Source organism: Panthera uncia, chromosome A2, assembly GCF_023721935.1.
Source record: "Panthera uncia isolate 11264 chromosome A2, Puncia_PCG_1.0, whole genome shotgun sequence".
In the NCBI taxonomy this organism is placed as follows: Eukaryota; Metazoa; Chordata; class Mammalia; order Carnivora; family Felidae; genus Panthera; species Panthera uncia.
In genome coordinates this window covers 162,499,527-162,512,092 of record NC_064816.1, presented here as the reverse complement: position 1 = coordinate 162,512,092, position 12,566 = coordinate 162,499,527, and the positions used below count along the sequence as shown (strand labels likewise).

The 12,566-nt window shown below is 46.1% G+C and overlaps 1 protein-coding gene across 7 annotated transcripts in view; it reads left to right on the top strand.

The window, feature by feature from the left end:
• The window catches only part of PTPRN2 (protein tyrosine phosphatase receptor type N2), an 803,411-nt gene that overhangs the window by 35,229 nt on the left and 755,616 nt on the right, over positions 1 to 12,566 (top strand). For 2 of the 7 annotated variants that reach the window (XM_049642194.1, XM_049642195.1), the window contains exon 1: positions 6,063 to 6,354. The exons of 4 other annotated variants lie outside the window; for them this stretch is intronic. In XM_049642194.1, coding sequence (XP_049498151.1) covers positions 6,285 to 6,354 — 70 coding nt within the window. In that variant the 5' untranslated portion in view covers positions 6,063 to 6,284. Of the gene's footprint in view, positions 1 to 6,062; positions 6,355 to 8,578; positions 8,798 to 12,566 lie in introns of those variants that run through there. One more of the 7 variants, XM_049642198.1, reaches the window with a different exon arrangement.

Genomic DNA, 12,566 nt, shown 5'->3' with positions numbered 1-12,566 from the left:
CACTTGTCTTGTTTGAAAAGTGAATGGGTTGAACAGACGAGGGTTTTTAAAGCAGAAGAATCTTTTCTTCAAATGAACTCTGACAAAGGAGTCTACTCAGTAGACCTTGTGACTCAACAGTATTTGAAAATGTGATTTTGGGGCATTTTTTCATACCTTTCCTCCAGTCCACAGTGCTCATTGTCTGGGGGGTGGTGGTGTGGAGCCGTCGAAGGGGGCACACCCTTTACCCACTGTGGGTCTCCTCCCAGGCAGTGCCCTTCATACTTCAGGGCTTGATGAATTTTGATTTTCAACAATGTCTGGCTCTTCTTTTCATAGAGACTTCTGGAATTCCACAACAAAACCTTGATAAATGGAAAAGGAGCCCTTCTTCACGAACAGAACCTAAAGGCACAGATTTGCTGTCAGCGTGTATTAGTATTATATAAAACCCAATTTTGAAGTTTTTTATCATTAATGTTCGACATACTGAGAAAAACATTAATATTAGAAGAAGAAAGATAGGTGTGCTGGGTTGAGCTTGGATCTGGAGCACAGCAGGTCTCATGCTCTCTTCCTCGTCAGCTAGACTAGATGTCTGTGGGCAGATCCCTTCTTTGTGCTTCCGTTTATTCTCACCCACAGTGATACGTACAAGAGCAAACAGACCGTGTGTCCAGCCAGTATGTGCATAGCTTTCTGATGTCCCCAGATAAGAATGAGAAATCAGTAAGACATACAAAATAAGGATGCTGGGTTTTTGGAACTGATGAAAAATCTAGAAAATATGTTGTTTCATTTTTTTGAAGAATGTAAACTAAAGCCAGATAGACACACTTTTTTCTTTTTCTTTTTCTTTTTTGTTTTGTCTCCTGTTCTTCCTTCAGGATCTTGAGAAATATATATAAATGTTAGTAATTAGCACATAATTTGGTAGTTTCTAAATGAATTCTTAAGTGTTGTTTTAAAATTATTTTTTATTTATTTTTGAGAGAAAGAGAGACAGGCAGACAGCGAGTGGGGGGTGCGGCGCAGAGAAGAGGGAGAGAGGAAGACACAGAATCTGAAGCAGGCTCCAGGCTCTGAGCTGTCAGCACAGAGCCCGACGTGGGGCTTGAACTCACGAGCCATGAGATCATGACCTGAGCCAAAGTTGGACGCTCAACCAACTGAGCCACCCAGGTGTACCTGTAAATGAATTCTTGGAGTAAAGCAGTGTTTGTGGTCTAAGGTAGCTTAGACTAGTTTGCTTCATAAATTGATGTAACAGGCTATGATTAAAAAAATTTTTTAAATGCATTTATTTATTGAGAGAGAGAGAGAGAGAGAGAGACAGAGTGAGTGGGGAAGGGGCAGAGAGAGAGAGAGAGGGAAACACAGAATCCGAAGCAGGCTCCAGGCTCTAAGCTGTCAACACAAAGCCTGACTCAGGGCTCGAACTCACAAGCCGTGAGATCATGACCTGAGCTGAAGTCGGACGCTCATCCGACTGAGGCACCCAGGCACCCCGTAATAAGCCATAATTTAACAGCAGTTCTGATTTATCTCATTCTGTACACGTGTCATCCATGCACATGGGTAAAACTTTGCTGTCTTTGAGTTCTTCTATCTTTTTCTGGTTTCCCTGAAATCGGATGCCCCTCCCCATAACACTTTCTCCTTCTGTGAGCATTGCAACTTCTTTTGGTTCTCAGTTGTGGTGAACTTTAGCAAGTATTTTGATTTTCTTCAACTCACTTAGCTAAACCTTAAAAGCATCAACTAATGTTCATGACTTGGTAGAATTATAGCCAGATTTTGCAAAGAGCTTGTGAAATGGCAGCCAGATGGCCATGGAATCTGAATATTTACTCCTGGGAACTGAAGCCGGTTTTCTGTCATGATGATGTTTCATGTGTGTGCTCACCTCACTTGGGAGCCTGACACCCTTGTTCCTGGAAGTGACCCTCAGGCCCAGTACAGAGGGTGCCAGAAGAGAGGGCGCATTGACCCTTGGGCTGCAGTGCCAGGTGGGAGACTGGCCAGTATCCAGCAGAATAACTGAATTTGCTGGCATTTGGACTTTAACTTCAGACAAGTTATGTTTACAGTGCTTCTGGGCAGGTCCACCCCAGCGGGCTGTCTGTCATTGCAGCCCAGGGTTCTCAGAATGATGATGCCAAATACCGGTGCCGATGGCGTTACCAACACCACATGTTAACGCTGTCTGCGCTTCAGACGTACAAGGCGAGGAAATGGCCCAGAGAAGCCAAGTGAAGTCACTTTGACATTTATGACAAAACATTTATCCTTTGTTTTCAAAAGGAGAGGCAGAAAAACTGTTGTATGAAGTACCTGGAGTGCCAGGCACTCTGAGAGAGTTATTTCCTGAGGTATTTTGTGACCACAGGATCAGGGTCAGACCTGGATTTGAATCCCAGCACCAGTTACTGGCTGTGTGCAGCCTCAGATCACTTAGCCTCTCACAGCCGTGGCTGCCTCATCTGTAAAATGAGACTTCTATCTTGCAGGATGCTGTGAGGATTAAATACGGTCATTTATGGAAAGCACTTTGTGACGGGGACTCAATAAATACTCGATAGATGTGATGTATTATCACCAGATGTCAGCTGACCCACACTGAGCGTGTAACACTGGAGATGGATGTAGGCCTAGAATGTTTGTTCAGTTATTCCAAAGTAAAGGAAAAACTCATGAGGTTTTAAGGGTGGAAAAGGCATCAGTGGTGGGAGGTGTTTGAGCACCCTCGGTGTCCCCAGGGAGGCACGAATGACCATGTCACTGCCCTGCAGTCCCACGGTTCGTGGGCTGCCTCTGTCCCGGGTGAGGGATGGTGAAGTTCCAGATGTCCCCAAGTTCCGTGCTTGCCAAATATCCTGAGGGTGCATGCCGGGGCCTGGGGAGGAGAAAAGCTCTCCTCAGAAATCTGACCTTACCACGGCACAAACCCCTCCATTCCTCAGATCATGGAGGGTCTATGTGGCCTGGCTCCTCGTTGCCCACCGAGGCCCAATGTGTAAACCTGCATTGTACACTAGCAAGTAGGGAGCCGACCTTTGTCACAGCCCCAGGGAAGCTTGGCTTGCAGCCGGCTCCTTCGGGCTAAGCACCGGCCAGTAAGGCTTCTGATTAAAGGAGATGTCAGTGACTTAGGGGTGGGAGGCTCTTCCCGGGGAGATGGCAGGTGACACTGAAGCGGACGCTGCAGCATCAAGGACCAGCAAGGCAGCAGAGAGAGAAGGCTGGCAGCGGGCCAGTTCCGACAGGGCGCAGCTGCAGCCCCGGCCCCTGGGCATTGTCAGACGGGGAGGGAGGCAGAGTGCCCATGGTGCAGCAGTCACACTTGGGCCTTGGTCCCAACCACACCAAACTGAAGTCCAGATTTTTGCCACACTGATGGCTCAGCAGTGAGATGTCCCCGGTGCCCAGAGCAGATGAAGCAGACGGACATGGGTGGGCTCTGCATAGAGATGGCTCTGCCTTGAACCTGGAACTGAAGGAAACGTTCTCATGGTGAACCATCACAGTCTGTGCTCCCCTTCCTCCATCGCAGGAGGGCGCACCCCGAGATGCCTTCTTCACTGCGCCTTGGACGTGGTTCCTCGGTCAGAGATGAGCTCTGCAGGACTCAGTGTGGGGCCTGCTGTTGAGGCTGTGGGGAGCCAGGGTCAGGTGCTCGGCTCGGTGTGCTGTTTCAACATGCTCACGCTCTTTTCTCCGTGGAGATGAAGTGCTTACTTTTGCAGGAGCTTAAACCCTGAGCTAAGTAAGTGCACACCGCCAACACTGCTAGTACCTGCGGCCACAGGCACTTAAAATGTAAGATAAATAGTAAATCCACACCTTAGTGCATCTGAATATAAATTTCAGAAGTTTCTCTGGCTCATTTGAATTCATAGTCATATTTTTAGATGAAATTTGGAGAAATAGTTTGTGGGAAAACGTGCCAGTTGTTCGTTACCAGTGTATCTCTTTGCAGTTTCTAACTGTGGAAAATTGTAGCTAACACCCAGAGCATTATTTTCCCTAAAATATTTTTGAATGTGTGATTTAGTTCCCTCCAAGATTATCTCCCAGGTGTGTTTGGAAGGACCGACCCGCAGGGTTGAGGCTGCTTCCCCTCCAGCAGGTCACCAGGCTCAGGTTTGGGAGTAAGACCTGAGGGTCCAGGCTGCCTGGCCTGCTGTCTCCAGCCGTGTGAGTTGGGTGAGTTGCCTCATATCTCTTTACTCATCTGTAAAATGGGAATAAAATGCCAAGTTCATGTAATTTTGTTTCAGTTATAAGATGAGGATGTAAAGCATTGAGCACCCTGTCTGGCATGCAGCCCATATCCACAAATGTCAGCTGGCCCTGCCCCTGCCTTTTCACTCTGTGTCCTTGCCTTTGGACCATGCACTGGACACAGGCATGTTGAGAAGGGGTGCAGAACAGCAGTAGGCTAGGCACAATCTGTTGCTAAGGGAGGGCACCTGCTTTTGTCATCAGTGCTCAGGGAATGGGGAGGTCCATCTCTTGTGAAATTCCAGGGAGCATTGCAAAGCATCAGACCCCATATACAGAATCGATCTCATCTATTAATTGAAACAGATACGGTGAATTATGCTGGATGCCTGGAGGACACCAGAATCGTGAAATATAGGACATTGTGCTTCTTCTCTGGAAACTTACAATTACACCCTCATTAGTGATGGGAACACATGAAACAATTAGGCGCAGATTTGAGATTGTCCATTAGTGGATTTCCACGGGATGACTTCAGCGCAGCAATGGCACCAGTTGCTAGGAGGGAATCTACTGAAAATAAATGTTTATAATTGTGCTCATCAATTATTTGGTAAACAAAAGAAGAGTCTTGAAAACAATTTCAAAATGAGATGCAGTTCACAGTCCTGGCTGTGTGCTTTGTGAAGCATGAAAAGAAAGCGACTTATACAAGACTCCCTAAAAACTTGGTCCCGACTCTCATTCTGCCTGTGGTCCAGTGGCCAGCCACTGTCCAAATTGGTTTCCTCATCGCCCCAGGAAGACTGGAATTCCCATGGTCTTTTACTCATTTCAGCCCTTGGGAAGCCAGAGTTTTGCTTCCAAAGCCGAAAGAAATAGATCTGGAGCAAAACCAGTATTTTCTCTTGTTAGCTCTAACATGACGACTTTTCAGCATTTTGAAAAAGCAGTTCTGCTAGAAATTGAAACAACAAATGTATGAGGTCAAGGTGAGACTGGCAAATACTATAAGGAACACTTATAAATAAAAGTGAAGAGCAGTCATTTATCAGAGGGCTAAATAAGAAATAAGCTGATAGTTCTGGCAAGGGAAAATGGTAATATAGAGTAATATAGCCCAATATTTAGATTTCTATGCAAGAAATAGTGTTTGGCCGAAGAGCCCAGAGCCGGCTGCTTGATTTGTTGGTAGGATGTGGCCTGGTGTTCTCCCTGTGTTGGGGGCGCGCTCTGCCTTTCCTTGCCCTGCCCATGGCCACAGCTGTTCTGTGCACCCTGTGGCCACTCCCTTGCCGTCTGGCCCCTCATCTGCTGGTCTGCTGGCAGTGGGAGACCAGGAGGCACTGAGAAGGAGGAAGGAAGTCTGAGGTTTCTTCCTCTGGGCTCCCTCCCAGCTGTGACCTCCCCACTGGCCCTGTCCGTGGGCTGCAGTTCAGTGCCCCCCTGTGGTGTCTTGGTGCATGGTCGCGAGCTCCTTCCTCTGGGGCCTTAGATATGAACAGCCTATTTGCTGCCAACCTGGAGGTCCCCCGTAGTCTTCATGGTTCCTCCATGTCCCCTTGTAAGTAGTCCCTCTATTAAACGCCTTCCAAATGATCTTAATTTCACTGAGCCATCTGTCTTAGTCCGTTTGGGCTCCATAGCAAAATACCACAGACTGGGCAGCTTAAACAGCAGATGTTAATTTTTCACAACTCTGGGCACTATAAGTCCAAGATCAAGGTGGCCTCAGATTTGGTGACTGGTGAGTCTCCTCCTGGCTTGCAGACAGCTGCCGTCTTGCTCCTTGTGCTCACTCAGTGGAGAGGGAGAGAGAGGGCCTGGTCTCTTTCTCTTACAAGGGCAGTGATGCCATCATAGGGCTCCACCCCTCATGCCCAGTCCCCTCCCAAAGGCTCCACCTCCTGAGACCATCACAGGAAGGGTGGTTATGGTTTCAACAAAGCGGTTTTGGGAAGACACAGTCATGCCCTTCGCAGCACCTGTCTGTCTCCACCTGTGATCCTGACTGCCAGGATGTTTGCCCATCTCTTTTTGGGTTCTGACTGGGTTGACAGTGGAGCTGGAAGTCCATTATGAGTCAACTGCCCAGTTGGTCTCCTATGCACCTGGTGCAGAATACAGACATGGCCCAAGTGGGCTCACGTATGTAGTTTTTTTTCTTATTATTTGCTTGTTTTCTTGAAAACGACACCGACATTATGAACCCAATCAAAGCCTCAAATCCAAAATCTTCTCTTCATGCAGCAAGCTTCTATTTACCCACCCCTGAACCCTGAGCTGCAGTGAAGATTTTCACTTAAAAGGCATTTCAGGCATTTTGATTTAAGTTTTTGTGCTGTCAGGATTATTATTATTTTAAAAAATGTTTTTAATGTTTTTATTTATTTTTGAGACAGAGAGAGACAGAGCATGAGCAGGGGAGGGGCAGAGAGAGAGGGAGACACAGAATCTGAAGCAGGCTCCAGGCTGTGAGCTGTCAGCACAGAGCCTGATGCAGGGCTCGAACTCACGGAGTGTGAGATCATGACCTGCGCTGAAGTCGGACGCTTAACGGACTGAGCCACCCAGGCGCCCCAGGATTATTATTTTAATTGACATGATCATTATTTTAATTGACAGTATCAATGAAATTTTGGGCCTCACATCAACAACAACCACAATAAAACTTGATTGGGGGCTGGGCTGGGTATGTGGTTGTTTTAGAATGTTCTAACCCTTTGGGTGTGAGCTAAAACCTAATTTTCCTTGTTCATCTTACCTATTACAGAACTGGCCTTTTAGATTATTCATGTTTGAAGTATTTTTTCCGATATAAAAATAACACCGGCTCATGGTAGAAATTTATACATTCTGTAAAGAATGAAGAAGCGAAAACCAATACCACCAAGTATGGCCACTGTATTAAGGTTTGCTGTATTTGTTTCGAGTCTTTTTAAATTTTTTAATTTTATTATTATTTTTAAATGTCTCTTTATTTATTTTTGAGAGAGAGGGGGAGCATGAGCAGGGAAGAGGCAGAGAGAGAGGGAGACAGAGAATCCGAAACCGGGGATGTGGGGCTCCAACTCAATGAACCGTGAGATCATGACCTGAGCTGAAACCAAGAGTCGGATGCTTAACTGACTGAGCCACCCAGGTGCCTCCAGTCTTTTAAAAACATGGTTAAAAAAAAAAAAATAACATGGTCGAGGACATACTCTACATACAATTTGTATCCTTTTTTCACTTTATATTATGTAAGCAGTTTACTAAGTAATTGAAAAACTTTTCATAACCTCATTTTTAATAGTTGCTTAATGATTGTCTTCATATGTTTTAAATAAATAATCATGTGAATGCGTGAGAAGGAGCCATCTATATGAGGGTCTGATTCCTCAGGAAGTCTTCCTCACCCCTCTGGCTTTATCTCTCTTTGCTGTGCCTTTGACAGGCAGTTGGGCCAGAGAGGGCAAGACTTAAGGGTAGTTGAGTACTGGGAGAAAGGTAAGAAACATGTAAAAAGTCAGGTGCTGTCTCCAGGCCCTGGTTCTCCCAATAATCCCGTGAGGTCCTGTCGTCAAATCCCTGTTTTACAGAAAGTGAAACTGAGGCTCCGGATCAAGGAAATAACCTGCCCAGGTGCCCAACTGGAAGGGGATAGAGTGGGGATTTAAGTTAGGCTTGTTGGCTGCCCATAGTTTCCCACTGTACTATTTTGCCAAGAGTATCAGAGACTGAAGCTACTTTTTTCTTTGACAGTATTGTGGAAGGAACGTGATAAACTTTTGCTATAGGTAACTTGGAGCTTAAATACTTCCTTAGGTTCTATGAGTAAGAGCCACAGGGAAGAAACCCATGGAAACCTAACCTTTCCAGGTTATGAAATCGTTAGGGTGATCACACGGGAATTCCGGGGGCCTGGTTAGTCTCTCAGGTCTCTGAGGTGGTTGTGTGGGGTGCTCAGCATTGAGAGGGAGTTGTGTTTCATGTTGACAAGTCCCACTTGCTACTGGTGCTCATTCCTTAAGCCTCAAAGCGAAACCTTCTGTGGCTCTTCCACTGTCTGACGTCTGTCATGCTCTTTCTCCCTAACTGCAGAGTAGCAGAGACAGGTGTATTGTCCCTCTTGGTCTTTGTTGATAAGGCGTTTGGAATAAAGCATATTCGCAATGTCTTGCCTTCAGAGTACTGATGGCACAATTGAGATCAAACATTATGTTGGGAAAGTGACCAGTGAGGATAAGCAGTGACTCAGCTTTGGCCTGGATGGTGAGAGCCAACTTGGCAGAGAAGTGTGTCCTGGGAAGGGCTTGTAGTGGCTGGCCTGAGCGGCACCTCTCCTGCAGATGAGATGGGAAGAACTCTCAGTAGTGTGAGGGAGGCAAGATGGGCAAAGCCACCTTTCAGAAGTCCAGTGGTGAGTTCTGGAACATTCATCACAGCACAGAACTGTTTCTGACTGGCGCCCAGGCACTGGACAGCTGGGGGATGGGTAGGGACACCTCCTTCAGGCATCTCTGGGCGAGGTGTCCCTCCAGCAAGTGCTGTCAACTGGCTAGGAGTGGGAGTGGTCACTTCTACAATTGGGGCTGCATAAAGCTGACAGGTAGGCAGTGGGAGTTTATCATTCATACTGTTGCTTGGGTTTTTTATATGTGCACTCAGCGTTCATATCTTGAGAGGAAGTTCCTGAGGCTTTCTGTAGAGAGCCCATCAGGGTGCCTCACAGAGCTTGGTAAATGCTCTGTGGTGGCGAAGACGATAAGCACCATAGCTGGGAACGTCCTGCTCGACTGGCCAGTTGATTGGTCTGTTCCTCGTTGCACGAGTCCCTGTGAACCCTTGGGCTCCAGGAGCTCCTGTGGTCTCTACACAGCAGCTCAGTGTTCAGACAGAACCGGTAGTAATGCAGGGGGCCCAGGACAGGGCACTTCGGGGAGCTCCTCTTCTCCTGAGGAGCTTTCCCAAACATGGGGGTCAAGTTTGTGGATGGACATGTCCCTTTTCCCCTCTAACTTTGTAGTTTTTATTTAAAAAAAATTTTTTTTAACGTTTATTTTTGAGACAGAGAGAGAGCATGAACGGGGGAGGGGCAGAGGGAGAGGGAGACACAGAATCGGAAGCAGGCTCCAGGCTCTGAGCCATCAGCCCAGAGCCCGACGCGGGGCTCGAACTCACGGACCGCGAGATCGTGACCTGAGGCGAAGTCGGACGCTCAACCGACTGAGCCACCCAGGCACCCCATAGTTTTTAATGCAGTGTAAACGGATTCTAAGAACAAGCATGTTTATATGATCTGTGAAATGGAATGACTGGACTGCTTGGGTGTTTTGCCTTCTCTGTTCACGTAAGTGAACAACCTGTAAGTGTACCCTGAACACTTTGGCTTCTCAAACCCGGGTAGATATTTAGGCAGCAGGTTCGTTAGGATGAGTTCAAGCTTAGTAGTCCTTTATTATGGTTGGGGGTGGCAGTGTGCTAGAATTGAGGCTGGGGTTTTATGATTGCTTTCATGGGATACGAATTTCTTCAGTTATTTTCCCAAAGATGGTATTTTAATGGCTCATCAGTTTTATGTTTTCCTGAATTCTCTGAAGGTTGTGCACCTCTTGGCCAGGACAGTTTATTTTTATCCGCTGCTTTCCGGGAGGTTGTTTATGAAATGTACGTTTCCATTCACCCACAGCGGACTGTTTGCTTTGTCAGAGTGTTACCCGACGTCTTCCTTCGTTCTTCTGTGAGTGTGAGGTGCCGGGCCTGGGCTCACGCGGTTGAATGTGGCTCACAGACTCGAATTGAGGGGGTGAGGCTATTTTCTGCCCCCATTACTGGTCCACAGGGTGTGAGTTGCTGCCAGTGGGTGTAGTGAGACTGTTCAGAGTCCTGTGTGACTTGATTGGACTGACATCAGGAGGAGCGCTCCGCAGACTGTTCCTGGGATGGCTGCACAACAGAGCTCAAGTAATGGAGCATGGCTCAAAAGCTGTTATCCAAAGTACCCCTGTGGGAAAGGAGCACATAATTTGCACATGCTTCTGGAGAGCCACTGGAACTGCTGTGACTTGGGACATTAAATACAGTGTGAAGACCTGAGCTTCATTGGCCAGAGTACCCCTTAGGGTTTCTTGTTTGAGACACAGTCTAATTTTTGGTGTTTGTTTTTGTTTGTTGTTGGCCTTTTGGCAAGAGCTAGAGTTAGTGTGTTTCCCGTTGATGTGCTTACCATGCAGTGTGAGTGCCACTGCAGTCAGAAGTGCTTTCTCAGGGGGCGCCTGGGTGGCTCAGTTGGTTGAGCATCCGACTTCCACTCAGGTCACGATCTCATGGTTCATGAGCTCAAGCCCCATGTTGGGCTTGCCGCTATCAGTGCTGGGCCCGCTTTGGATCCTCTAGCCCCCTCTCTCTGCCCCCGCCCTCTCTTTCTCTCAAAAATAGATAAAACATTAGAAGAAAAAGAAGTGCTTACTCAGTTTACCACCATTCTTTGAGCAAAAAAAAAGAGACAAATGAGTTCCATTTGTGACTATAAAGTTTCTTATTGGTTTTTCCTTTATTTTTTAAATTAAAAAAATTGGAATATAGAACAGCTCCAAATTCTTTGACTTCTGGATTATTTTGGCATTGGTCAAGGAAATAGTCAGTTATGCTTAAATTACAAAGACTTGATTGTAAATACAATAAAACCTTGGTTTGTGAACATAAATCATTCTGGAAACACGCTTATAATCTAAAGCACTTGTATATCAGCGGGAATTTCCCTGTAAGACATAATGGAAGCTCAGATGATTCGTTCCATAACTCAAAATATTCATATAAAAGTGATTGCAATGCTGTAATATAATACAAAATAATAAAGAAAATACAAAATATAAAGAAAAATAAACAAATTAACTTGCATTTACCTTTGAAAACCTTCATGGCTGGTGTGAGGGAGACAAGAGAGAGGAGGGCTATTGTGTAGGACACCTTTCAGTATCACTAATGGAATTACTGCTATCTTTTGGCTCAATGGAATCTTTTTCTGCACGGGGACCATTGTATATGCTCACACGGATGTTGACTACAGTAAAGTATTCATAAATTCTTGTCAGAGACTGTATTTAATGGAACTGGCAATAAGGCAGCAGAGGAAAGGGTCTATATCTGCAGGCGGCCTGACCTAGAATGAAGCAGAGGACTGTCCATAGGTGCTTGGAAGTGACAAAAAATACACTAATACTAGTTTTTGGCACCTTCCAACATTCTGAAAAATCACTGATTTCTGCCAAACACCATGGCCTGAGCATCTGAGCATGGGAGACAATCACCCACAATCCTGCAGCGAGAGAGACAGCGAGAGAGACAGAGAGAGAGAGACAGAGAGAAGAACCATTGGCTCAGTTGTGATCATGTGACATTCGGTGTCATGTACTACTCATATTGCAAGAAATTGCTTGTTTATGAAGTTAAAATTTATTAGAAATATTTGCTTGTCTTGCGGAACATTTGCAGAACAAGTTACTCATGAGCCAAGGTTTTACTGTTCTTATACATATATGTAAAGTTGTTGTTCCTTTGTGCTTTTCCTGTCCCTCCAGCTCATGCTGTCACATGTACATACACAGACGTGCACGTTTTGAGGTGACTTGACCATTTGGTCAACCCACTGCCACTACCATCATATCTGAGCTGTTATGAATGAATGCTGCCATCATGAACTGTAAAGGGAACTACATGACTCTGGATTTTTTTCCTTTTCTCCTGAAAAGGGAGGGGAAATAGAGGTTTTACTGGTAAAGTATATCTCAGGAATATGTGTATTCCTTTTCCTGTGCTACCAGCTTTTTGTGGTGGATGATTCCAACCGCTATGCTCTCTTTTTTCATTCTGTGTGATGATCTCTTTCCTTGTTGACAGGCTGATCCTGCTTCCTTCTGGGGCTGACCCAGGTGTACCAGAAAGCAGCCACCCACTGACTCCTGTTATGGGAAGTCAGGGGTATCTGTCTGTCATGAGCTTCAGGGAAGGCCCCATTCAGATGTTCCTAGAGGTTGTGATCTCTTTAGGAACTCAAGGACATTCGTTTCCACAAAGTGGAAAGCCTGGTGTGAGTAGGTGGTTTGAGAAGGGCCTAGGTCCATGGACAGTCATGTCATGAGAGGAAGTTGCTGGGGTGTCTGGGTGGCTCAGTTGGTTGAGCATCTAACTCTTGGTTTCAGCTCAGGTCATGATCCCAGGGTTGTGGGAACAAGCCCTGCATCAAGCTCTGTGCTGGCAGTGTGGAGCCTTCTTAAAATTTTCTCTCTCTCTATCTCTCTCTGCCCCTCTCCTCCGCTTTTTTTTTTCTCTCTCTCTGTCCTTAAAATTAAAAAAAAAAAAAAGAAATAAAAGAGGGA